Source organism: Canis lupus, chromosome 2 (genome assembly GCF_011100685.1).
Source record: "Canis lupus familiaris isolate Mischka breed German Shepherd chromosome 2, alternate assembly UU_Cfam_GSD_1.0, whole genome shotgun sequence".
NCBI classification, from domain to species: domain Eukaryota; kingdom Metazoa; phylum Chordata; class Mammalia; order Carnivora; family Canidae; genus Canis; species Canis lupus.
Window position 1 is genome coordinate 61665985 of NC_049223.1, and position 26237 is coordinate 61692221.

Genomic DNA, 26237 nt, shown 5'->3' on the forward strand with positions numbered 1-26237 from the left:
CAGAAATCCATCTTCTTACATCAAAAAAAGGCAGAAAGATAGTGGGTGCCACAGAAGGGCCCTTACAAATAAGCAATCCACCAAAGCTTGATACAGACTGCTTTGTTTTCGTGAATTAAGCAATTCAAAGCCTTGTTCTCTACAAGAAAATAAAGAAATTGGATGAGAAAATTTTCTATTTCTCGGATTCACCTGATTGCCCTTATGAAAATATTTCAAAACAAGATTTAGGTGATAAGAACCACTTATAAATGAAGCTACTATTAATGAGTTTTATTTGATGGACACGTACTAAGTCTAAATAAATAATCTTATTATGCACTCTGCTCCATAAATAGCTTTTTATTAAAAAAAAAACTATTTGATAATGCAAAGAAACAGACTGGAATTAATTCATTTATCCAAACTACTTAAAACAATTAAGCATAGAGGAAGTCTTTGGAAATTCCAGGAAAAAGTATAAAATACTATCAACTTTGCACCTTCAGTGCTACCATACAGTGGTGCCATATTTTAATATGCTAAATGTCCACTATATAGGGGCATTTGCATACCACTGTGGAAATGAACACTTTCCAAGATGACTATAGGCAAACTCTCTGGACTTCCTCATCTACTGAAGTACCTCTTTAGTCAGCCCTCTTTTCAAATACAAGTTACTCGATGGTCTGAGGGTTTCAAATAGAAATTTTAATGCTTAAGTATTTCATATTCCTATAGCACAGCTGGCTCTGATAAGAGTATACTTGAATAAAATAATACTCATATAACAGTTTATTATAAAGTAGAAAAAAAGCCACACAAGATTATGACACTTTCCTCTTTAAAGACAAGAAAGACTCTTAAAGATTAATTGTCCAAGGTCATTCAGTTGATTAGTCAGAATTCAAACTCTGGTAGTCTGGCTTTCTATAATGATTCTCATTAATACCATAAATGAGGAGGCCTTGGAAACACCTGCAGTCATTAAACGCTTTATACATGTCTACATTAATTAAAAAAAATACCAAAACTTTAAAGAGAGTATCTCTAGGCATAGCATAACCAACAAAAGTGATTTCTATAATCTCTGTACACAGTGTATTGACAACTTGGGTAGAGCCAAGGAATCCCAAGTAAACAAGATATCTTAGGAAAGAAGTTAGAGCCAGTGTGTATCTACCCAATTGCGACCAGCTGTAGTTCTCAGCCTTATACTTCTGCAGTATTCCTTTTGTTTCCAAAATACTACTTTCTTCTGATTTATTCTCTGGGAACTCTCAAATCTCTGTCTGTATCCTAGGCAACTCTTTTGGACATCCCTGGTTGGATGCCCTGTAAGCACCACAAATACACAGCCCCAGTATTTTGTTTTCTCCACAAACTTCCTTCTCTTGCATTCTCTACTTTACTTAATGATTCCATGACCCTCCTCCCTACTTGAGCCAGAAATCTTCAAGTCCTTTCTGACTCCCCTTCCATACACTTTTAACTAGTCATCATCTCCTGTTGATTTAAGTGGTGCTCCACTACTGTAGTTCATCCATCATCATATCCTATATAAGCCTCTTATCCGGTATCCCTGCCTCCAGTTTTTCTCCTTTCAAACTCATTCTCTACACTGCTGCTAGAGTTAGATTTCTAAACTGCATTCATTATGTCCATTTTCTGCTTGAAGGGATTTAAAAGCTTTTTAACTGCCTCAGGATCAAGTTCAAATTCCTCCAAATGGAATTTTTTTGAGCCCTTCACAATTTAGGTCTGACCTCCCTAATCCCTTTTCATCTCCATTTAGTTCATCCTGTGCATCTATACATGCCTATGCCGTATTCCTTAAAATCTTCCTTGTAGTTTAGCAACACACGATTCATTTCTGTGACTAACACAATGAAATCCACACTGCCTTCAAGACTCAGCTCAGATGTGATTTTCTCCACAAAGGCTTTCCTGATTCTCTGCCTCTTCTATTTCATGTAAAATTAATTATTTCTTTCTTTGCTTTTTTCAGCAACTAGAATCCTTTCATTTTAGTATTCCCAACATCTAGCAAAGTACCTGACACTGATTTCATTAGTTTGCTGAATGAATGCAAAACAAAAATTTTCATTGGAAGACTGATTGATACTGCTTTGGGTGCAGTGTCTATGCTACCTGCTCTAACACAGAGTTCTCCATAAAGATTAAAAAAAAGGCCTCTGGGGTGAGTATGGAGGGGGGAAATACAGAAAGGAAGTGAAGAGGAGAAGAGAAAACCTGTATGAATCAGTGCAAATGACACAGAATATTGCAATAATAAACTCTTCAGATGAATACAAGATATAGGTTTATCATATCTCTGTAAAAAAAGGAGGGGGGCATAAATGTAAAGGCAGTTATTAAACTTTTGAAATGTTTCCCCAAAATAAGGTAGATAGGTATTAACACTTCCTTTCAAGACACAAATTTCATTTTACCCTCCCCAAATTAGATTTAAGTATTTAAGATGCAATTAGAAATCTTTTCTTTAAATTACTTCAAATTATTGTCAGTTAATGTAAGATGATTTAACCTCCTACACTATTATTCACACCTTGCTCTGACTTTGGCATATATGTTCTTTAATTACTAAATCTGATTCTAGATGTTCTACTCAGATTAATGCATAGAACTATTTCTGGTTATTACACTTCATTTCTAGGATCAGAAGGGTACATATGAAATTTGATATGAGAGGCCAGAAAAAAAATGAAGGAAAATAATATACTACCTCTTTAAAGATAGTTCACTTTAAACGTTAAGTAGATACTCTGCAAATAATTAATAGAGTTAAAGAGGTTTTTTTTTTGTTTTTTTTTTTTTTTTAGTTGTAAACATTACTGGTGTATTTATCAAATATCACACTCACTGTTACCTTGGCAAATGTTGACCCGCGTCCTTCTGACTCAATTGTAATAGTTTTTGTCCGACGTAGTAAAATCTGATCAATATCCTCCTCACAGAATTTAGAGCCTTCATCTTCTTCCTCCATAATGGCACCATAAGCACCTCTTCGAAGCAGATCTTCTATTTCCTTTTTAGAAAGCTGTTGAATCTAAAGAGAAAATAATTTGGTAACAGTTATTTTGAAGTTCCTAAAATGAAACAGTATCCCTAAGAAATTTCAAAGTACAGAGTCATGTTTAAACTGCATTTGGGGTTCAAGATATACAGAAAACAGAATCCTCTAAAAGAACACACTGAAGTTGTTGACTTCCTTCTTACTATCTTTAAAATAAGATTTGCCATGTGCCTCTAATAAAGGCTTAAGTTACAACAAAGGTTATGGGGCAGGTAACCTCTCAAGGTTTTTTTCAGTACTAGGGTTCTATATTTGTTACAAGCATAAAATATAAGGCAACAATATTGAGGGGGGAAAAAAAAGCCAAAAAATATCATTTAAAACAAAACAAAGCCAAAAGTAGTAGTTTGACACACACAAAATATTTGAAAAATTGTTTATAGAAATAATGCGGAAGAATTCACAAATTGCTTTGCTGTGCCATTAATACTAACCCTTAAAGCAGAGCCAAGAATTTCTGCCTTGAAAACATTCTTAGAATTCACAAGCAAAAAAACCCAAACAAACAAACAAAAAACCCCAAAAAACAGAAAAAGAATTCACAAGCACTGGAGCAATATAAACAGAACAGGATTCACAAGCATTAACTAACTAAATATAAGTCTATTCTGAATGCCTCTTTACATAAAAGTATCTATTTAGTGGTATGGATCAAAATTAAATGATACATTACCTGAAGTTAAAATTAAATGCAAGTAAGAACACAAAAATTTCAAATGAAAGGAAAATATACATACACCACCAACATTACTTTCTCTTCCGCTCATGCTCTGTAACACAGCCTTATCTAGACCCAGCTTCAGACTGGCTCGGTCAAACATCTCTCTCTCATATGAGTTACGAGTTACTAGTCGGTAGACTTTAACTGCTTTATTCTGACCGATTCTGTGGCAACGAGCTTGGGCCTATAAAAAATGAAGTTACAGATTCAATTTATTTTACAAAGTAGCACAAAAGGGATTACACAAAAGGCATTTAACAAAAGAGTATTGCGATGGAATATAGAAGTATGGAAGAATTTTTAGAAACTTTTGCTACTGAATTAACTCTAACCTTTTTCCAGAAATGGAGGTAGTGCTTATTAAAATGAGAAATGATTCCATAATCAGCAGTAAGTTAAAATTTAAGCTTATGTTATCAGAGAATATAAATCCATGGAGAATTATTGTTTTTTAAAGAGGGCATCATCAAGATTTTATTAATTTATTTTTAAAAGATTTTATTTATTTATTCATGGGAGACACAAAGAGAGAGAGAGGCAGAGACACAGGCAGAGGGAGAAGCAGATTCCACACAGGGAGCCCAACGTGATACCAGATCTCAGGACCCTGGGACCACATCCTGAGCCAAAGGCAGGCGCTAAACTGCTCAGCCACCCAGGCGTCCCATCAAGATTTTAGACAGGAATATAAACTCTATGAACAGATTGTTTTTAGCTGGTGGCAACTCAACCTCTAAACTTAAAACCTAACCACGAATTTCTCAAGTTTTATTCTGCTATATTATCAGCAAACTTTTCAATACATTTTAGTTAAGCCGAGTAATTTGAAGGGGGATAAAAACTTAAAGGTATCTCTGGAGACATAATTGTACTTAAACATGGAAAGAACTAATTAATTAATATGCATACAAGTTGGAAGTAGAGACCTCAGAGATTACATAAGAGCTTCATTTTTTTTTTTTTTTTGGAGAGGGGGAGAGAGAGAAAGTGGGGGATGGGGGCAGAAGGAGAGGGAGAATATTACATAGGTCCCACACCTAGCGAGAATCGATCCCACAATCCTGAGGTTGTGACTTGAGCTGAAATCAAGAGTCAGACACTTAATGAACTGAGCCACCAAGTGCCCCAAGAGCTTCAGATTTTATTTTGGGGTTCTACAAAACTTAAAATTTATGTGAAACATTTAGACTCTAAAGGTTCCACAGAATCAGTGGTCTTTCTCCCAAAGTATTAATTACCTTCCCATTATCTTCAGAAGACTACATCATAAATTATGGTTTTAAAATTTATAGGTGGCACTGATGCTATACTTTGCTGACATCTTTATTCTATATCACCTCTGTGCTCTTTACAACTCAGAATTGGGAGTGAACAACCTTGCTCCAGGTCTAGGGAAAGTATAAGAGGCCAAATTTTTCATTAGTCTATGAGGACTAGATCTACATTAGCAGTAAGTAGGAAAAACCAAGTGAGAGGGAGAAGTTGGGGAATACCTTACAGTTTTTCTGGTTCCTCCTCGGGCTCTAAAATGTGATTTTATTTTAGATTAACTTTTAAAACATCACATATGCTGCAGACAGTGTGAGTATAAATATGCATCCAAAAGGCAAGTAATTATAATTTGGGTTTATCCTAGAGATTAGAAAACTATATCCTGTGGACCATATCTGACCTACCAACTAAGAATGGCTTTTACTCTTTTAAGGGACCATGAAAACAAACAACAAAGCTTGTGTGGCAGAGACCTTGTGTGATTCACAAAAGCCTAAAATATTTACTAACTGGCCTTCTACAGAAGGAGTTTGTCCCTGGTTTAATCTATTAATTTTGGATCTTTAAGATTTTGAAATAGCTTACATATAGTATACATTTATGTACAAATGAGAGGTTAATTTTTATTGTCAGGTATATTCTCAGTAACAATTTTCTATATTTGGTATTATAACTACTTATAGTAATAACATTAATTGCAATAGACTATCATGAACAATAAAAGAATTTCTTTTAATCTTTATGTTCTTATATCTTTCCCAAATGTTTATCTTCTACAAACTTTGATGCTATTTGATCACTCTACAAATATTAATATTCCTGTTTCTAGAGGTCCAAGTGCTGTCTTAACTTAGATGTATATATAAATTTTTTACAGTATTTCATAAAAAGGCATAGTCTATTAGTTCTTAATTCCATGCATACTATATGATTGAAAAGATGAAATTAGGAGAAATATTTATTTTTTAGAAAGATTCTAAAATTTTTATTATAAAGAAGTCATTCTTTTTTTTTAAAAAAATTATTTATTTGAGAGAGAGAAAGAGAGTGTACCTGGGGGAGGAAGGGCAGAGGCAGAGAGAAACTCAAGTAGGTGCCATGTTGAGTGTGGAGCCCAACTCGGGGCTCAATTTCACCACTCTGAGATCAGGGCCTGAGCTGAAACTGAGTCAGATACTCAACTGACTGAGCCACCGTGGTGCCCCACACAAAGAAGTCATTCTTAAAAGTTAGGTTCTCTCAAATTTACATAATATACTTCAAACAGATACTGTACTCAAGTAGATAAACCTATTCAGAAGATATATAATTTAAATATATTTTATTGTCATTAAATTAAGATAATTTAAACTATTTTATTAGGCACAGATATTTCTTAGGGAAACATATATGTTAGTTTATTCAGATAAGAATAAAAGAGGTGGAATATAAAAAATAGTTCTAGGAGTGAAAAAGGAAATTTAATTCTTTTAGCCAAGGAATGTATTTACCTGCAGGTCATTCTGAGGATTCCAATCAGAATCAAAAATTATACATGTATCTGCAGCAGTTAGGTTGATGCCCAACCCACCAGCTCGGGTACATAGAAGGAAAACAAATCGATCTGAATCAGGTTTACTAAATCGGTCTATAGCAGCCTGTCGAAGATTCCCTCTGACTCTTCCATCGATTCGCTCATATAAATATCTATCAAATGAAATGTCATAAATTTAGTTAGATGAATATAATGAAAATAAAGACACATTCTATCAAATGTAAAGTCAGTTTCCTTGCAACATTATGTTTATTATAAAATTAAGAAGCAGTATCATCCCAACTAGTTTGTGTGGTTTTACAATTCTTCATGGTGGTGGTGGTTAGGGAGGAAATACAAAGTAGTACAAAGATACAGAATTCTTGATGTATAGATACAGTATCATCATAATGACTATTGTTCAGTAGTTGGAATTAAAAAAAACACAAAAACTGCCTTGCTGATCTCATTATAATGGTATATAATGACTTTTTTGTTGTTGTTTTTTGTTTTGTTTTGTTTTTTTAAATTTCTTTTTGTAAATTTTTATTTATTTATGATAGTCACACACACAGAGAGGGAGAGAGAGAGGCAGAGACATAGGCAGAGGGAGAAGCAGGCTCCATGCACCGGGAGCCCGACGTGGGATTCGATCCCGGGTCTCCAGGATCGCGCCCTGGGCCAAAGGCAGGCGCTAAACCACTGCGCCACCCAGGGATCCCCTTTTTTTTTTTTTTTTAAAGCAAAGACTTTTATAAAACTTCAAGAGATTAACAATGTCCCTGTCTCAATCATGTTTTTCTTTTAAGATACTTGAGTTTAAATTATGTATCTATCAAGGGAAAACTAGAATGCTAATCCTTTTTTTTTTCAACTTTTTAAACAAGTCTGTTTATTGAAAGGATCTGAAAATAGCAATAAGGCTTTTAACCTCATTTAATAAATTTGCAAGGTATTAACAATATTTGAAATTGAAACATTAATAATTACTTAAAAATCCAAAGTTTTCTAGAACATTCCAAAACATGCTTTAGAATCCTAATTCTTTAAAGTCATTACTCTTAAGTAATTAACTTTTAATTTCTTTCCTCATTTACATAAAATTCAGAAACTGATAGACATTAATAAAATTAAAATTTATAAAAATTTAGGAATTAGAAGAGGAATACACATGACATTTGCCATACCTCTCCTGGCTCAAGACACTCCTTTACACATATAATTTATTAGAAACTCTGCAGGAGCTCACTCTTGTCTGCAGTACCTGTGAAATGGGGTATGACTTCTAATAACCTGACATTAAAGAAATCTGGGGTTTTCCATGAAATTCGTCTTTGTTTTATAAAGTTCTTTGTATCAGATCAAGGAAATGTAAGAATATTGCAGTTTTATCTTCTTTTTTACTTCTATGATATAAAGTTGAGAATAATATACATTTTGGAATTAGACTAAAGGAGTGGAATACTGACACTAAAAACAGAACTAGAAATAAAAAATAAAAATGAACTACATAATTTCTGAAAAATCTAAATTAGTATAGACCTTTAGTTATCTATTATAAGAGTCAAAATCCATTGAACTAAAATCTACAGCTACATCTTTAGATTCCCTTTTAGAGGAGTATGTTGGCATCTGACTGGACAACTAATGTTCTGAGAAAATAACCTATGATAAATATCTTATTTATCTAAATACTGATCAGACAATATTGAAGATTTATTGTCATGCACCAAAACAAAATCAAACCCCACATTAAACAAATGAAAAGATTAAAAGCATGAATAAATATCAAATGGTATATGGTAAGAATCAAAGTGCGGCAAGCTCAGGTTCTAATTATGATAATGAAAGATCTGAAAAGGTAACCTTTTTTTTTTTTTTTTTTTTTGAAGGTGGCTATAAGTCCACTTAAACTGTCATTATTGCAAGATTTACAGATCAAGTAAAATGGATACTAATAAATCAATTCCTAGGTCAATAAATACTTGCCAATTTACAAGCTTTTCTTAGTCTCCTTAGCTCTGTCTACTATTTGCAACATATGTAGGTTAGAAGAACACCTGACACATAATCCTAAGCTATTTTTACTCAGATTTAAGTGGAGTCTTATCTAGATAAAGATGTAAGTCAACAAATGTTACAGTTCAGTGATGCAAAATCCTTAATAGCATAAAGTTAGTGTAATTCACAGTATAATTCAGTAGATGAATCATAAGCCTTACCTTTTATGAATGAGATAGTCCTCCAGGATGTCAAGGCAGCGTACCATCTGAGAGAATATGAGCACTTTATGACCTCCGGCTTTCATTTTGGGAAGCAATTTATCTATAAGGACCAATTTGCCAGCAGACTGGATCATTGCTTGAAGATGAAAATCAGAAGCAGCTGGATTATATGTATCTCTAAATTCTCCAAGTATTTTCTCTTCAGCACCTGTCAAAGAAACATAAGAAGATAGCATCAATGCACAGATGCAGGCAACCCCCAGCTGCTTTAAAAAAAAAAAAAAATCAAAATTAGTGCTCCTCTGCGCTTCTGTAACACATTAAATTTTTCTGATGACAGGTATACTGTTTTTATTGGAATTATTTATGTTTGTGGCTAGACACCCATCAACATCAGACTATAATTCCACTGAGGATGTGGACAATGTCTTAAAGCATCTTTTTATCTCTCTAGACCTCTGGCATAATGCCTTATATAAATTTATGCTTGTTAAATGTTTAATGAATGCTATTAGGGAAAGAATTAATGAAAATGTGGTCCTAACCTACATGAGTAAACACATATTTTTAAACAAACATTTATTATTTAAAGACCAATACAACAGTGATCATAACTGAATGGTGATCATAATTAATCTGGATGTGTCTATGGGTATCCGGCCAGCCATCAAAACAAGGAAACAGAACAATTAAAAGGGAAGTCAAGTTATAGGTCTTGTGATACATACTTCCTCCAGAGAGTCTAACCAGCATTAAAGGCTCTCTGCCTTCCCTCCATTCATCTGATCATTAAAGAATAATGGGATGGCAAGAGAGTTACTTACAGGGCTAAGAAACCACATGTCCTGGATAAAGATGGGAGTATATTCCTAGGAATTGGTGAAAAGATACACAGAGGCAATGCTAGTCAAGAACCTAACAAGACCTTAAAAAGTAACATTATCACAGCACAAAAACAGAGTAATCCGAGACCTGGACTGGAAGAGCCCAGGAAAAAAAAAAAATCCAGAGCCCCAAAAGTAGGCTTTGTTGTCTTTGCACAGGAGGAGGATTCAACTGGAGGAGGAATTCCAGTCCACATTAGACTGAATGCAAGTCCTGCTTCTGGAACTTGGCATGTGATCATGGAGCACCCTGATTCTGAAAACACTCATAACCCCCCGAGAATACCAGAGTGAAGAGATGGAACATCACTGCCTTTTCTTGTAACAGCCACTATAGCTGTAGTGTTTATTTGCTTTTGTTTTTTAAAGTTCATGAGTACTTGTTTAAAGAAGTTAAGTTTTTGTTTGCCATCCTTTTTAGCTACCTTTGATAAGATATGGATGATTACAGCACTTCCTGAGCTCCATCATAGTATTGACCAAGTTAGGGACATTAGTCTGCCCTGCTCCTTTGGACAAAAATGAAAAGTTCTTCTCCAAAATAGCCCGGTAGTATTTCTTCTGAATGTTAGTAAGTTCCACTTCAATGATGGTTTCTTCCTTTGGTGCCAGCTTCTTTTCCACATCTTCTTTCAATCGTCTCAACATCATCGGCTTCAAGATAGCCTGAAGTTTCTGCACCTGCACAAAAAATAATGAAAAGATATGTAACATGTATGCACATTCAGTTACAAATACACACACACAATCACAGAGATAAGAGGTTTGATGCACTTCTTTACAAAGACCAGTGAGGATACCTGTTCCTCTGTTTTCAGGTCCCCAAATTCTTGCATAAATGTTGATTCAGAAGGAAACCTTAAAGGTTCTAGGAAATGAAGAAGACTGAATAGTTCTTCAACTGTATTTTGGAGAGGTGTGCCAGTCAGAAGCACCTTGTGTTCCTACATAAAGCAAGAATAATTCATGTCAAACACCACAGTCTGAGAATTACATGAAAGCTGACATAGGTTATTAAATGTTTAGTGTTTCAAAAGTACTTTTCTAACTATAATTTTCAAGAGACATCTCAAAAAACATCTCTACTCATGAATCTTCATTAATTTACTTTCTCAAATTACTTTTTAAAAACTCTATCATTATTGTAATACTACACTTTGTATGTTATTTTTACCTACTCAAGCTTTTAAAAGAAAAGTTCTAAATAATTAGGAAGCCTATTTTGGATTTTTCTCAAAGAAACAGACCTTTCAAGAACAAAGAAGGTATTTGTTTCTTTTGTACTCCACCATTTTTGGTATGGTAATTTGTATATAAAATGGTTCTCATTCTTTATAATTTGGCTAATTATCACCTGACTTTTTTTTTTTTTACCCTTTAATCCACCTGTGTTTATTTTAAACACTTCCCACAGGACCCCAAGGGGTCTCCAGACTGGGAGGACTGCTCCTAGCCCCCCAAGAGGCTGTGAGCCAAGGCCTCTCTGAGGCAGGAGAGAGAGCAGTTAAAATCACCTGACTTTTCACGCAAGAACAATTCTCAAATCATTAAGGCAATATAACAATATGAAGAGCTAACTGGAATATGCTTCTACACTAGAACAGCATTACAAATTAAACATAGTAGTAATAGGAAATAAATATTTTTAATGACAGTACAAATTATCATTTAAAATTTAACAACATCTCTAAATTCCTAAGCTAAATATTTCTACATGTATCACTATATATGCATATATATGTGTATACTGGCAAAAGTTTAGTCTAGAAAGATGCATAACAATCTATAAATACTGGAGTGGGGAGTAGAACTGAGGTGGGTATTGATAGTAAAAAGGAATGCTTCAGTTTTATGGTATGTAGCTCTGCATATTGGAGTTACTTGTTCAAGTGTTTATATACTAATTATGTGATCTCAATTAAATGAAAATGTTAAAAGACTCTGATTTGAAATAAGCAAACACACTAGTAAGAAGATGACTTTTAAAAATCCATGAATTATAACCAACCTATGCTGAGCATGGGGAATTTTTTTCCTTAGTAATTAAAACAAAATAAAAAACAAAAAACCCTCAATTGCCACAGATAAGAATCTGATCTATACTCTAAAATTTAAAAAGTGAGGTTAGCATTAGTTCTGTCTCTATCTGACCTATCACTAAGTAACTAAGACACTGCATTAAGTCAAATAATAAGTTACTTACCAGATTCATGAGTTTCAGACCTTCTAGAAGTTTGCAATTTTTATTTTTTAACCTATGTGCTTCATCAATAATCACACATCGCCATTCAATTGCATTAAGCTCTCCGCAGCCACCCAGAATCATTTCAAAAGTGGTGATGATGGCTTGGAATCTGTAAGCTCCTCGAATGATACGTCCCTAGAAATTTATTATCAAATACAATAATTTGCTAGAATGTCTTCATCACAATTTTTAATTCCTATCAAATAGCATAAAAATATATCTAACGATATCTGCTACAAAACATTTTCCACTGAAATTTTTATATATGCATACCTGCCCTTTAAATAATGAGGAAGTTTAGCATTAAAATGATTAAATTGCAGTGTTTTCAAGAATAATGCAAAAAATTATGCCAACACAATTATTTAATTTATAATTATATTCAAATCAGTATTCATTGATAAAATATTTTATAGTTTTTAAGAGTTGTAGTAACAATTTTAGATCAAGAAAGAAATGGCCATTATAAAATCTGGACAGTGAAATTTCAGCTTTAATGCTTATTACTTATATCCATGAGTTGACACATACAACGGCAAATAAATAGTTAATATCAAAATTAGCCACCTGAGTCAATTATTCAGCAAATATTTATTGAGTGTCTGTGTGCCAGACCCTGTTCTAGATGCTGGAGATACAGCAGTAAACAAAACAGACAAAAATAATTATCCAAGTGGAACTTACAGCCCAATGATTCAAATGTAGGACATAGCCATTAAGAAAATATTTTTAAAAGTTACAAAGTGATAAGGGCTGTGGAATAAAATAAGAAAGGTATATGGGGTCGGAGGTGACCACTGCAATTTTATGGATTGCATAGGAGGCTATTACTGAGAAGTGACATTAGAGCAAAGTTCTGAAGATGAGGGAGAAAGCCATGTGATACCTACAGCTCTACAGTAGAAAGCAATCTTGGAAGAAGCAGCAAGTGTGAAGGCCCTAAGGTGGGAGTATCTACGGCAGTCTTCACATAGTAAGAATGCCAGAGAAGCTGAAACTCATTGAGTGTGGAGGAGATGAAGCTGTCCTGGGACTGGAAAGTTTGCTAAGGATTTGGCTCTTTCTCTAAGCAAGAGGCTACTGGAGGGTTTTGAGACAAGAAGTGACATGTATTTTAAGAGTCCCTTTGGTGGCCATAGAAAAATAGTCTGAAAGAGGCCAAGGACAGATCATAGAGATGACCAATATGGGTCTGTCATAGTAATCCAAGCAAGAGATTAACATTGGAAGTCATGAGAAGTATTCAGTTCTGAATGTATTTTGAAGGTTGAGCCAACAGGATTTGCTAATGGATAGGCATAGAGTGGGATAAAAAGAAGACTCAAGTTTATGTGTAAAATCTTTTAGCTTGAACAATTAGAATGTGGTGTTGCTACTTACAACAAGAAAATTCAGGATTTTGGACACGTTATGTTTGAGAAAACTACTTAGATATCCAAGTGGAATAGATGAATAGGCATTTGGAGAGCTCTTTGGAATTCAGGAAAGAAGTTAGAGTTGGTGATAAGATCTGGGGAGTTTCTAGCAGTATAGATGGTACTTAAGTTGTGTGACTGAATGAAACCTCTGACAGAAAGAGTATGGATATAAAAGAGTCTGAAGATTGAGCCCTGGGTCACCTCCAAGTTTAGATAGAGAAGGTACAAAGGAAACAGTAAAGGGGGCTTCAGAAAGAATAGGACAGTACAAATCCTGGAATCTAAACTAAGAAAATGTTAAATGGGACTGAAAACTATAAACTATCAGGGATTAGGAGAAATTAAGGGTTAAGAAAGATTGTGTATTCTGATTTAGAGTTTAATTCCTACTTTTTTAAAAAAAGGATTTTATTTATTTACACATGAGAGACACAGAGAAGAGGGGCAGAGACACAGGCAGAGGGAGAAGCAGGCTCCCTGCAGGGAGCCTGATGTGAGACTTGATCCCAGGACTCTGGGATCATGACCTCAGTCAAAGACAGACGCTCAACCACTGAGCCACCCAGGTGCCCAATACCTACTAACTTAATTAGATTAATCCATAATAATTATATGCATGGCTACTAAGTTGAAAAACAGATCCAATAGATATTATTTAGAAAGGCGTAAAGTATAAGTCTAGGGCATTTATATAGCTCTAACAACCTCAGGCAGAAGGCATTCAGGTAAAGTGATATCACAATGTTTATGAACAAGGGCTTTTGATTCTAATTACCTGGGTTTATTAATCCCAGTTTTGTTGGGATTTTGGAGGAAACTGCATAACTTCTTTATACCTCAGTTTCCTCATTTGCAAATGGGGCTAATATTATTACCTACTTACAAGGCAGGCATTACAAAGATTCAGGGAAATACTAATTCTAAAATGTCTGGTGGACTGCCTGGCACATGGCAAATACTAATAAATGATTGTGACTGTTTGTGTTATTATCTGTTACTTTTTTCAGGGTGATTCAGAAAATCTTAGCATATTTTACTACTATTATGATGTCGGGCTATTTAATAACTTGAAAAAGCAGAAGTCAAATATTCAATTCATTTATATTAAAATACACCCAAAAGAATTAACTCTAAAAGTTAAATGTGTATCTAAGCACAGATCTATGTAGAGATTTATCTTTTTAAATTTTAAGCCTGTCAGATAATATCCTTCTAGAATGTATAACATTTACCACAATATATAATATTTAATATATACTATTCAGTTCATAACACATCAAGAATCTTTTAGCTTCTTGGCTATCATGTTTATACCAAACTCATATGGGACATATATTAAAACTTTTAAACATCTCTTAAACTCCTAATATTTTAATTATACTGTCTGTATAAAAACGAGATTGAACTAAGTCAGTCATAATCATTTTTATGATACCATACAGCTCTTAAAATCTACAAATGTATGATTGAGAAGAATAAAACACTATGGAAGGGAATCAAACTATAATCTGAGATGTCAAAGGCTTGAAAATACAAAGGTGACAGTTTCAATAAAATTGAGGAATAACTAAAGCGTTATATAGATGCTTAATTTCATAAGAATGTAACTGTTTCAATCATAAAAGTAAGAGAGACAATGAGGCTGAAGGAACTAACTTAATTAATTCATTTTCAGCTTCAAATAGATAGACAATCAGTTGCTACTGGGAAGAAAAGCAGTAGAAGGCTAGGCACATTACCTTACTTCAACCTGTATCATATCACATGACCTAGCCATACATTATAATGATCCTTATAAAACAAAAGAACTAGTGAAAGAAAAATAAATTATTAAGGTGCTACTGAGGTAGAATGTTAGCCAAAAAACCTATTCTAATTAAAACATATATGTTTGTGTGAACTATGTTTTTACTGATACTATTTCTTAATAAAATTCTTAAAGAGTCCTGTACCACTCAAAACTCTAATTGGTCCTTAATTGCTTTCTTAACTTTCTGCTAGAAAATTCATTATTATAATGCTAACTCTTAATTTTATGATGTGTGTATTTAGATGAAAAATAAGAAATCTCCAACTAAATTTCCTCCTAAAGAGGCCAAAGTAAAATGGAAAAAGTGCCTTTAGGATATAGAGGAGAAGAAAACCACCAAATCACCAGAGCACTGGAATAACCAATTCAAAAGGGAAAATGATAGAGAGGTATGCCTGACTCTGCATACAAAACAAATAAACCAAACTTAAAATATGTCTAAAATCAAAGTCCTTTGAACATGGAAAAGAACCTATGGTTTCATCTCAGTAAGCATTTAAACCCACAGTACTCACCAGGGGTGAAGATTTGAATTTTAGAAATGGAGAGAAAATAATGGAGGATGATCAAAGAGACATATTTTTCTAAAAATAAATTTAATGTATATTTAAAAGCAATGAGTAAAATTATTCTAGTTGAAAAATTAGGGATACAATCAAATTAGTATCTTTGTATAGATCAGCATACTTTATAGTGAACCGGAACATCACCCTAATTCCTTGTCATTGTTTTCTTCAGCTACTAAAGTTTATTGTAAAATAAATACAATGAAAAAAGAGATCGAACCAAGATGTACATAGGAAAATAAAATCCATCTCAAATTTGAAAATAATTAAAACATAATAATTGGCTTTTTCAAACTTGACCTTTCAAACAACAAACAAAATCATCAGTAACACACCTGTGAGTCCCTGAAGTACATCTCATATTGCTGTATCATTTGTCTGCTAATCAGGCTCCCATGATAAACCACAACATTAATATCAGTCCATGTACGAAATTCTCTCTCCCAGTTTGCAATGGTAGAAAGTGGAGCAATAATCAGGAAAGGTCCTCTTATACCAGTCAGAAGGATTTCGTAGAGGAATGTAATTGATTGAATGGTTTTGCCAAGACCCATTTCATCTGCTAAAATGCAGTTTCGTCTGAAATAAACAAATATATCATCCATGTATACATTGGATTTTTCTGTACACTACAATGTTTTTAAAGATAAATATACAAAAATAACCAAATATCAAGTTAAGATACTTGCATTTATAAAAACATAAAAAGTTGCCAAAGTGTACACTAAGCATGCTATTTTGTAAAAATAGGAAATTATAATTTTATTATAATCCTGCATAGGGAAAACTATAGATTTTTGTAGCTCCAAAATAAGATATCACCCATTAGAGGCATGATTTTGTTAAAGAATGAAACAGCATAAGTAAGGCAAACTAAACATATTTATTCAGGAAGCACTTATTAAATACCTTCTATATCTCAGGGAGAGTATGGGAAGATGGGATACAAAAGAAATAGGGCATATTCTCTGCCTTCCATGGGCTTGTATCTATTAGAAAAGCAGACATGTAAATAAATAAATAAATAGTCATGCAGTGTGCTATCACAGAAGTGCAAATAAAGCACTGGTATCAACTTTGGCTGGGCTCTAGAAGAATCTAAAAGCCTGAAAGAAACACAGACACACAGGGTTCTCCCCTACACATTATGATTCAATGTGTATGGAGTAGGATAAAAGCAGCTATAAGTTTTTTTTTTTAAGTTCCACAGATGATTATAATACATGGCCAGTTGAAAATCCTCAGGGTTAAGTTTATTGCTGAAGCTCAGAGGAGTAAGTGTCCATTTGTGGCAAAAAGAGATGAGGGAGATGAGATCATTTTCCAAAGAGGAGTTCAATAATAGGTAGAATTTTGCCAGAGAGCTCAGCAAAGGAGTGGAGGTATAAGGAACTCAACATGGAGACTACAAACATAGTTTGGAGATGAGGGTGAAAGGAGGGAGTATTACTAAGATACGAAGAGATCAGAAATAAAGAGGTTAGACATCATTCTGTTATGCAACAGGAATCACTGAAAATGTTAAAGAAACCTGATGCAATTAGGTTTGTGTTTTGAGGTTTACTTTGGCTCCACCATGGCTATTAGAAGGTGAGGTGCCTAGAAGCTGGGACACTAACCAGGAAAGTACTGCAAGAATGCAGAAAACAATGGTGGGCACTTGGACTAAGGGAGGAGGACTAAGAGGAGAGAATGGTTTCCAAAGTTAATTATGACTTAGAATGCTTTAAACTCAGTGGCTTACCAGATATATGGGGTGTTGGATGAAAGTCAGATTTCAATCTGGTTGACTTAAATGAATCATTTTTTTTTTTAAAGTAGGCTCCACACCCAACATGGGGCTTGAACTCATGACCCTAACATCAAGAGCTGCGTGCTCTTACTGATGAGCCAGCCAGGCACCCCTGTATTGTGTTATTCTTAGGTGAAACACAAAATATGGAGGAAGAACAAGTTTGGTACAGAGGAAACAGGAAATGATAAGGTTAATTTTGAATTTTGTGTTGAAAGAATTGGTGAAATAGACTTTAAAGTAGCAAGAGGCAAAGAAAAATATGGCCTTGGATTTCAAGGCCTTAGAGATTAAGAGATGAGACTATTAGGATGTTATTGATAAAGGCAGAGGGGGTGTGGAGTAGAGCTTATGAAGAACAAACCTGTCCTAGGAGGAGAGAGCAACAGAGAAATGTTAGAAGGAAAAGCAATACCAAAAGGCAGGTAGAGGAAGGAAAACCAGCAGACCCGAGAGTCACAGGGTCTGGAGACAGTCCCACTGTGGAAGCTGCTGGCAGTGAGAATGGGGGAAAGTTTACAGTCAGTGACTACCTACAGCAGCAGGGAAACAGCAAATTAGGGCTGAAAAAATACCCCATGGATTGTGAAATAAACCATTTTAAAGATACAGAATCAAATACAGGCAACAGGTTTAAAGCTAGTTGATGAGGAAACGGAAGAGCTCCTCCTGTAGGCTGTTATTCCTAGAAATGACAGAGGGCTCAAGGTCACTAGAAGGAAAAACAGAGCCAAGAAGAGGAGGTTTATCCTTTTCTTTCTTATGTTTTTATGGTAGGTTAAACTGATCAGAGAGTGAAGGGACAGTACTAGTCTTGAGAGAGCTTGAAGATGTAAGAGCGCAGGATGACAGCTGATGGAAGTGAGGCTCTGAGAAGCCTGGAGGAGGTGTGTGTCAAGAACAGAGGTGGCATGTTAATCTTGGTAATGGGGAGGCACCTTTAACCTCTGGTACATGAGGATTCCTAAGAAAGGCTAAGAATGGAGATACGTCTGTCAGGCAGACAAGAACTTGAACAAGCTCATCCATTGGCCCTAGGGTTCTCTATGGAGCAGTCACGTGGAGTCAAAGGGTAGGGCTGTGATAGAGAGCCCAAGGAAAGTGCTGTAAGTTTAAAACAAGCCATGTAGGAAATGGGGAAGGGCAATGATGAGAGGATTTAAGCAAAACAGTTAACTTTTTTACCTGGAAGGGTCTCTTGGGAAAAATGATGGTTAACATTTAGAAAATATAAACTAGGGGGAAGAGCGCTGGGAAGGGTTAACATGTTCCCCTACCCTCACGTGACTGAGTCTCAGGACTCACCATCACCGAGTCTAATAACTCAGAGAAGAATCATGTGAGAAGTAAAAATATAGAAGAATGACTGTGAATAAAAAGTATCATCAAACTGTTCTATTATTACTAATAACAATCTTGGCTTGCTCTCTTGTATATGCCACTATGCTTTCTCAATCATTTTTACTTCCATTTTATACTTCTTTTGCAATTATCTTTTCACTGAAAAAAGTAAGATAATGTTCCACTCAGCATTTTGAACAACTTGGAAAATAAATAATTAATAGAAGAGGTAAATTCATTACTAGGTTCTTATATTTTGATTTCTATTCCTCATCAACTGCTAATAATCTGCTTCTCTGAAGACTTAACAGACCTACCTAATTCTTACTGATATTATTGCTCACTCTAACTAGATTCAATTACTGGCAGATAGTGTAAGTTGGTAAGTTGAAAAATATTCTGTAACATAACAGATGTTTTACAATGTTAAAAAAGACATTTCAGTGTTTATTACTAATTATCTTATCAATTTTCTTCTATTCTGATTGGCGTACATCTTTAAAGGAAGCAATTAAAGTCAAAATCCTAAATTATACTTTGCACATCCTTCTGAGGTAACCTCACTTTCAATAACAAAGACCCCATGACAGTAATAATATAGCAGATCAGTACCTATTTTACTTAATATATTTTGACACACATAAAAAAAGCAACACAGTAAATTTTTTTTCTATTAAGATATACTACATACCTATTGTACCAATTGAATAAGAGCCAGTTGAGTCCTTCCAGTTGATATTCCCTGAGTTGATTGCCATTTTTATAGTCCCTGGATTGATCAATTTTTTTCCAAATATTAGCAGGAGGACGATCCTTTGTGGAAAAACAAAGAATGATGCATTTCAGATTTTTTAATCTTTCATAAAACTCATACATGATAAAAGCATGCTTTTAAAATAATTAAAGGAGCTAACATTATATAGTATTATGATGAAATGTTACAAACATCTAAAGGCCAAATTAGTTCTGCACAAACTCTTCCAGAAAATTGAAGAAGGCAGCATACATTCCACTAATGCCACAAAGCTCAGGTACTAAAATCAAAGATATTACCAAAAACCCTTCTACACACCAATATCCCTAATGAATACAGATGCAAAGATTTATAACAAAATTTTAGCAAATGGAATCCAATATATGAAAGGATAATCCTCATGACCAAGTAGATTTTTTCCAGGAATGGAAGGTGTTTAAATTTGAAAATTAATCAATGTTGATCAACAGACTAAAAAACAAAAATATGACAATCTCAATAGATGCAGAAAAGGGATTTAAAAACTCTAACACCTATTCCTAATAAAAATTCTCATTAAATTTTGAATAGAAGGGAACTTCTTCAACCTGGTAAGTAAGGTACATCTATGAAAAGAGCCAAAGCTTAACATCATACTTAATGGTTCAAAACTAAAAGCTTTCTTCTTAAAATTGGGAAAAGGCAAGCATGTTTATTGTCACTGCTTCTATTCAACATTATACTGCAGTTTCTAAGAAGTATAATAAAGCAAAAACAAAAAAGGAATAAAAGGCTTTAAGATTGGCACGGAAAAAGTAAAACCATCTTAATTCACAGAAGACTTCATTTTGGGGGGATCCCTGGGTAGCTCAGTGGTTTAGCACCTGTCTTTGGCCCAGGGCGTGATCCTGGAGTCCCGGGATCGAGTTCTGCATCGGGCTCTTGGCATGGGCCTGCTTCTCCCTCTGCCTGTGTCTCTGCCCCCCTCTCCCTCTGTGTATGTGTGTGTGTGTGTGTGTGTGTGTGTGTGTCTATCATGAATAAATAAATAAAATCTTTAAAAAAAAAAGACTTCATTTTTGTATGTAGAAAATCTATGGAATCTATAGCAAAGATAAACTAAGAAATGATTTTAGCAAGGTTGTATGATACAAGATCAATATACAGAAAGCTGTATTCTATATTGTAGAAACAAATTTAAAAAGATAATACCATTTTCTCTTTCATCAATAATAGCATCTAAAATATGACCTATTTAGGAATATATCTCTCAAAAGTTGTGTAAGACTGGTGTATTTAAAACCACAAAACACTGCTGAGAGAAATTAAAGAAGACCTAAACAAGTGGAATTTCGTGGACTCAAACACTGAACATTGTTATTAATTCTTCCTAATTGAACAGCAGATTCAACATAACCAAAATCCTAGTATGTTTTTGTAGAAATTGATATGCTGATTCTAAAACCATATGGAAATGCAAAAGACCAGAAATATCCAAAACAACTTGAAAAAGAATAAAGTTGGAGGACTTATACTGATTTCAAGACTTGTAGAAGTTACAGAATCAAGACTGGGTAGAATTGGTGTAAAGATAACAGACTAGTGGAACAGAATAGAGGGTTCGAAAATACACCCACATGTATTAACTCAATTGATTTTTCACAAAGTAGGAAAGGCAATTCAGTGGAGTAATGACAGCTTTTTCTTTTTATCCAAAAACTAGTGCTACAACAATTGGACACCCATAAACAAAAAATGAACTTTGATTCATATATGCACTATATACAAAAATTACTCAAAATTCATCATAGACCTAAATGTTACCTAAAACTAAAAAACTTCTGGCAAAGATCTCCTAGCTATAGCACCAAAAGTACGATCCATAAGGAAAAGACAGATAAACTAGACTTTATCAAAATTAGGAACTTCTGCTCTTTTACAGACATTGTTAAGACAGTGAAAAGACAAGCCAGAGACTTGGAGAAAACTTTTGCAAATCATATATCTGATAAAGGACTTGGATCTAGAATATATACATAATTCTTAGAGCCCAATAATAAGAAAGTATTAAGCCAATAAAAAATATGCAAAATATTTGAATAGGCACTTTATTAAAGATACACTAATGGCAAATAAACACATGAAAAGATTCTCAACATCATTATTCATTAGGAAATATAAATGAAAACCACAATGTCATACTATTATATACACATTAGAATTGCTAAGATTAAAAACACTGTTCCGAGTGTTGACTAGGATGTGAAACTACTAAAACTCTTATACAATGCTGTAGGGAATGTAATATGGTACAACCAAAGGGAAAAAACTTGGCAGTTTCTTAAAAAATTAAACATATACCTAACATATGACCCAGCCACTTTACTCATAGATATTTGCTGAAGAGAAATGAAAGCACATACCTAGATAATGACTTGCACACAAATATTCCTAATAACTTTATTTCTAATAGCCAATATAAGTATTCATCAATAGGTGAATGGATAAACAAACTGTGGGATATACATTACAACAGAATACTACTCAGCATTAGAAAGGAATGAACTACTGATGCATGTAATGAATGACATGAATCTTGAATACTGCATGAAAGAAGCTATACAAAAAACATTATACTGTCTATATAAAACTACAGAGAATTTAAAATAATGGATAGTGACATAAGAAAGATTAGTAGTTACCTACAGGGGGGCTTGGGGGTAGAGGAAGAAAGATTTGGGAGGGGGGATTACAAAGGGAAATGAGAATATGGGATTGAAGGATAGTTCGTTATCTTGATTATACTGATGGTTTCAGATGTCAAAACTTATCCAACTGTACACTTCAAATACACATAATTTATTGTATGTTGCTTCAAACTCAATAAATTTATCTTTAAAAAATATGATGCAGTTGGGTCTGGTTCAAGATGGTGACAGAGAAGCAAATGGTTTAAACCCCACATATGGCACCCCAGCTTTATGATCCGAACCTGAGAGATGAGCCCCCAAAACATCTATCTTTGAAACCCAGCAGGGCTTGCGTCCACGAAACCCACAAGGCTATATATGGTGAACTGAGAAACTATTCTTAAAGTGTTCACGTGGACTCACCTGGCTACACCCCAGGGCTAGTGCAGAGGCAGCCGACTAAAAAGGATGAGGTGTATCGAATTTTCTCTCATACATTTTAAATCTATCGTACATCTCTATACCACCTTTGATATTCATGGTACAAAGTATTTCTTTCAAAAGAAATCTAGAAGCATAACACTGTATGCAAAAAAAAAATTCATTTACATATATAGTTTAGTCATACTTATCCAAATATATTTTTTCTTTCTCAGTGATAAAAAGCTCTGTTATGAATTATTCTGGATAGCTAAGACACAAACTTTCTTAAGATTGCTGAATAGGTGGAAGGATAACATTATTCCAGCCCCAAATTAGTAGGGTCTGGGTCTCAGGAGGATAAATACGTTTCTGAGAAACAAGCACAAGGTTTCTTATGATCTCTTACTTTTAAATGATCTTATATTGGTACTAATCAACAAAATTACACCTCTAAAAATTACCAGGATGGTCAGGGTCAGTGTATGGTAATTCTGAATGAAAAACTGAATTAGGCCATCAGTATACAGAAAACAACTGGTTATTAGAGCTTTACTGTTACTTAATATAATTAGGGTGAATACAGAAAATATTTCTTCAGTGGTATGCAATGAACTTAAAAATAATTAACATATAATAATTATTTAATTATTGCTTAAAATATTTTCCACATTAAGTCATATTCTCCACAATTTTCTTTTCAGCAATCTGATCATTATTTAATATTTCATTAGAGTCAGAAAGAAATTTCATTTCCAGAACCTCTAAAAATACATGTTTTATATGTTATTTTATTTAATCATAATAGACTGGCAAAAAATCACTTACCTCCCACAGTATTTAACTATGATAGGTTAGCACTATTGTCAAGTCCACTTTATAGTAATTAAGGGGATTAATTCCATGGGATGATTTCCCTTTACCAAGGACTACACCATATCTACCTGTCTAAGGCAGTGGTTTTTCTCAGACATGTGCATCAAAATCATCTTTTTAAAAACAAATAGGCCCGGGGCTGCTCTCAAATATTCTAATTCAGAAGCCACAAACAAGGAATCAAGCATCTTGAATTTTTGAAAAGTTCTCAAGATGATTCTGATACGTACTTCCAACTGAGAATCAATGATGGAGAGAAATAGCTTACAGGATGAGGCCAGAGATCAGATTATCAATGAGACATAGTCCCCACTCCAAAAAGAAAACCTTTCCCTTCCACGATCTCCCTTGACTCATTCATTCCTCCCTTAATTAGTTAACACTTTTGTTTTCCAGAACAAGGAAAGGCATTGAGAAGTCAAAGGAATGGAGGTAAGCTGCTGTTCTCTTGGTAACAGACATATGGATATTTCTGGGACATTACTTAAGAAGAACAGAAAATAAGAACAGAAAAAAATTATTATCAAAATATGATCTATTCCATGAACATTATTAGTTCATTTCCTTCTCTTCCATCACATCTCCACATTTTTCATGGCAGCTCTTCCTCACCCTTATGCTAATCAAAAAGTGATCTGTTCCTGCCTTTTCATGTATAAATATTTTCTCTTTAGTGAAATAAGAAATTTCTGTGACTAAATTACATTTGAAAGAGAACACGGCAAATATTAAATAAAATCATAACAGGTCTCTTCATGGTGAATTTCTTTTCATTGGCCCCCCAAAATTGTATTCACGTGACAATAATTCTATGTTTTAGGATTTAAAGTAAACAATTTTAGGAAATATAAGTAAAAATTATATAATTTTCAGCAATATCACAACTTGCCTTAGCTGCCTAGAATTCTATAGTTTCCGTACTAGAAAAGTCAATAACCTACTTAGATTTCTTATTTTTTGAACAGGGAAGAGATATGCATGTAATCAATTAAAAAAAAAAAAAGAACATATTTATTTTATGTAGGCTTTTAACAATATTCCATATAAAAGGTTCTTTTAAAATAATGCTCCTATGGAAGGAGATGAATGATTTAGTTATGGAGAATTAACTGGTTTATAGAAAAGAAGGAAAAGGTGGGTATAATAAGGATTTTTCCTTATTGTAGAAATAGAGAATTAATAACTCCACTTCAAGGGACACCTGGGTAGCTCAGCAGTTGAGCATCTGCCTTCGGCTCAGGGCGTGATCCTGGTCTGGGAATCAAGTCCTGCATCGGGCTCCCTGAGAGGAGTCTGCTTCTCCCTCTGTCTATGTCTCTGCCTCTTTCTCTCTGTGTATCTCATGAATAAATAAATTAAAGCTTTAAAATAATAATAATAATAAAAAACTTCCACCTCAAGCTGAAACTGATATTCTTGATATTTTTATAAACGGTCTGGGAGAAATCGTCATCAGAAACTCTTAAATTCAGAGATGAGGTGGAAGCATTTGCAACTTGTCTGGAGGGAAATTTGAAGGAAATACTCAGCAAAATTATAAATGCACATATGCTCTGACCAAGGCATTACACTTCTGACTTGTCTTACAGACACTTGTACATGGGCTCAATGTTCAATGCAGCATTGTTTATGACAGCAAAAAAATGCAATATTCACTAATGGAGGAATAGTTAAATTAACATACATAAGATACTATGTAGCAATTTTTAAAATACAGTATTCATTGTACACCAAAAGTGAAATTAAAAATGTAAAGATTACATTAAACCTGTTGAATAAAAGAAGTGCTAAGATTTTATGAAGTTGTCTAAGACACAGTTCTTACCAAATGTCTTGTATCAGGCCTTGAAGCTTGTAAGTGTTCAAACTCTTCTATTTTTGCAAGATCTACGTCTTCCTTTAGTTCCCATGTACTATCTTCATATGGTAATGAGCACCACTTTACTAAGTAGTAAATAACAGGCTGTAAAAAAAAATTTTTTTTTCACTTTACCATTTTGAAAAAGAGTAGAGACAGCTTAAATAAGCCTAACCTTCATTAATAAAAACTAATGAAACTTTTTTTTCAGTGTTTTTAAGTCATTAATTTTTAAAAAGCAGTACATTTTAACATTTGGAAAGTTTTAGGTTTTTCCTACTTAAATTTTTTTTTCCTAAATATTTACCTCACCAGTGTCTTTATCTTCACAAAAAGAGACTTCTAACACTCTGTCTACTTCAACGTAGTCTGGGTTAAATGGTTCCTCTTCCATCTACAATTAAAAAGTAACTTAATGGATAACTGACAAAGAAGTAAAAAGATAAAAGCGAAATCAATGCAAATTTACTAGTTATTTTCTAGAACAAACTGAAGTTTGATTTCAATTAAATTTTCAATAAATGGGACTCTTCTGTTTTAATTTCCAAAAGATATCTAAGATATTTGCCTGTATTATGAATTACCACATTACGTATAATAAAACCCTCCGAGTACCATCAAGAAATAAGGTACCTCACACAAGTGACTTACTCTAGAAGATACCTTCTAACATTTTCCTAGAAGAGCCTCTATACCTGTCTTGTGCCACTCTTCTCACTCAGGTCTATGTGTTGGAGACCAGTCACCCAACCTGCAGGCTCATCTCTCAGTTGCATCAAACATTCTTTATTTGCTGA

The 26237-nt window shown here is 34.0% G+C and overlaps 1 protein-coding gene across 10 annotated transcripts in view; it reads right to left on the reverse strand.

Annotated features, from left to right (window-relative positions):
• The window catches only part of CHD9 (chromodomain helicase DNA binding protein 9), a 223650-nt gene that overhangs the window by 58724 nt on the left and 138689 nt on the right, over positions 1 to 26237 (reverse strand). For all 10 annotated transcript variants that reach the window (XM_038531048.1, XM_038531052.1, XM_038531050.1 and 7 more), the window contains 11 exons: positions 25748 to 25834; positions 25408 to 25545; positions 19555 to 19676; positions 16066 to 16309; positions 11895 to 12071; positions 10492 to 10635; positions 10117 to 10372; positions 8805 to 9015; positions 6560 to 6755; positions 3814 to 3981; positions 2870 to 3049 (listed from right to left, as the gene is read on the reverse strand). In XM_038531048.1, the coding sequence (XP_038386976.1) occupies positions 2870 to 3049; positions 3814 to 3981; positions 6560 to 6755; positions 8805 to 9015; positions 10117 to 10372; positions 10492 to 10635; positions 11895 to 12071; positions 16066 to 16309; positions 19555 to 19676; positions 25408 to 25545; positions 25748 to 25834 (1923 nt within the window). The remainder of the gene's footprint in view (positions 1 to 2869; positions 3050 to 3813; positions 3982 to 6559; positions 6756 to 8804; positions 9016 to 10116; positions 10373 to 10491; positions 10636 to 11894; positions 12072 to 16065; positions 16310 to 19554; positions 19677 to 25407; positions 25546 to 25747; positions 25835 to 26237) is intronic.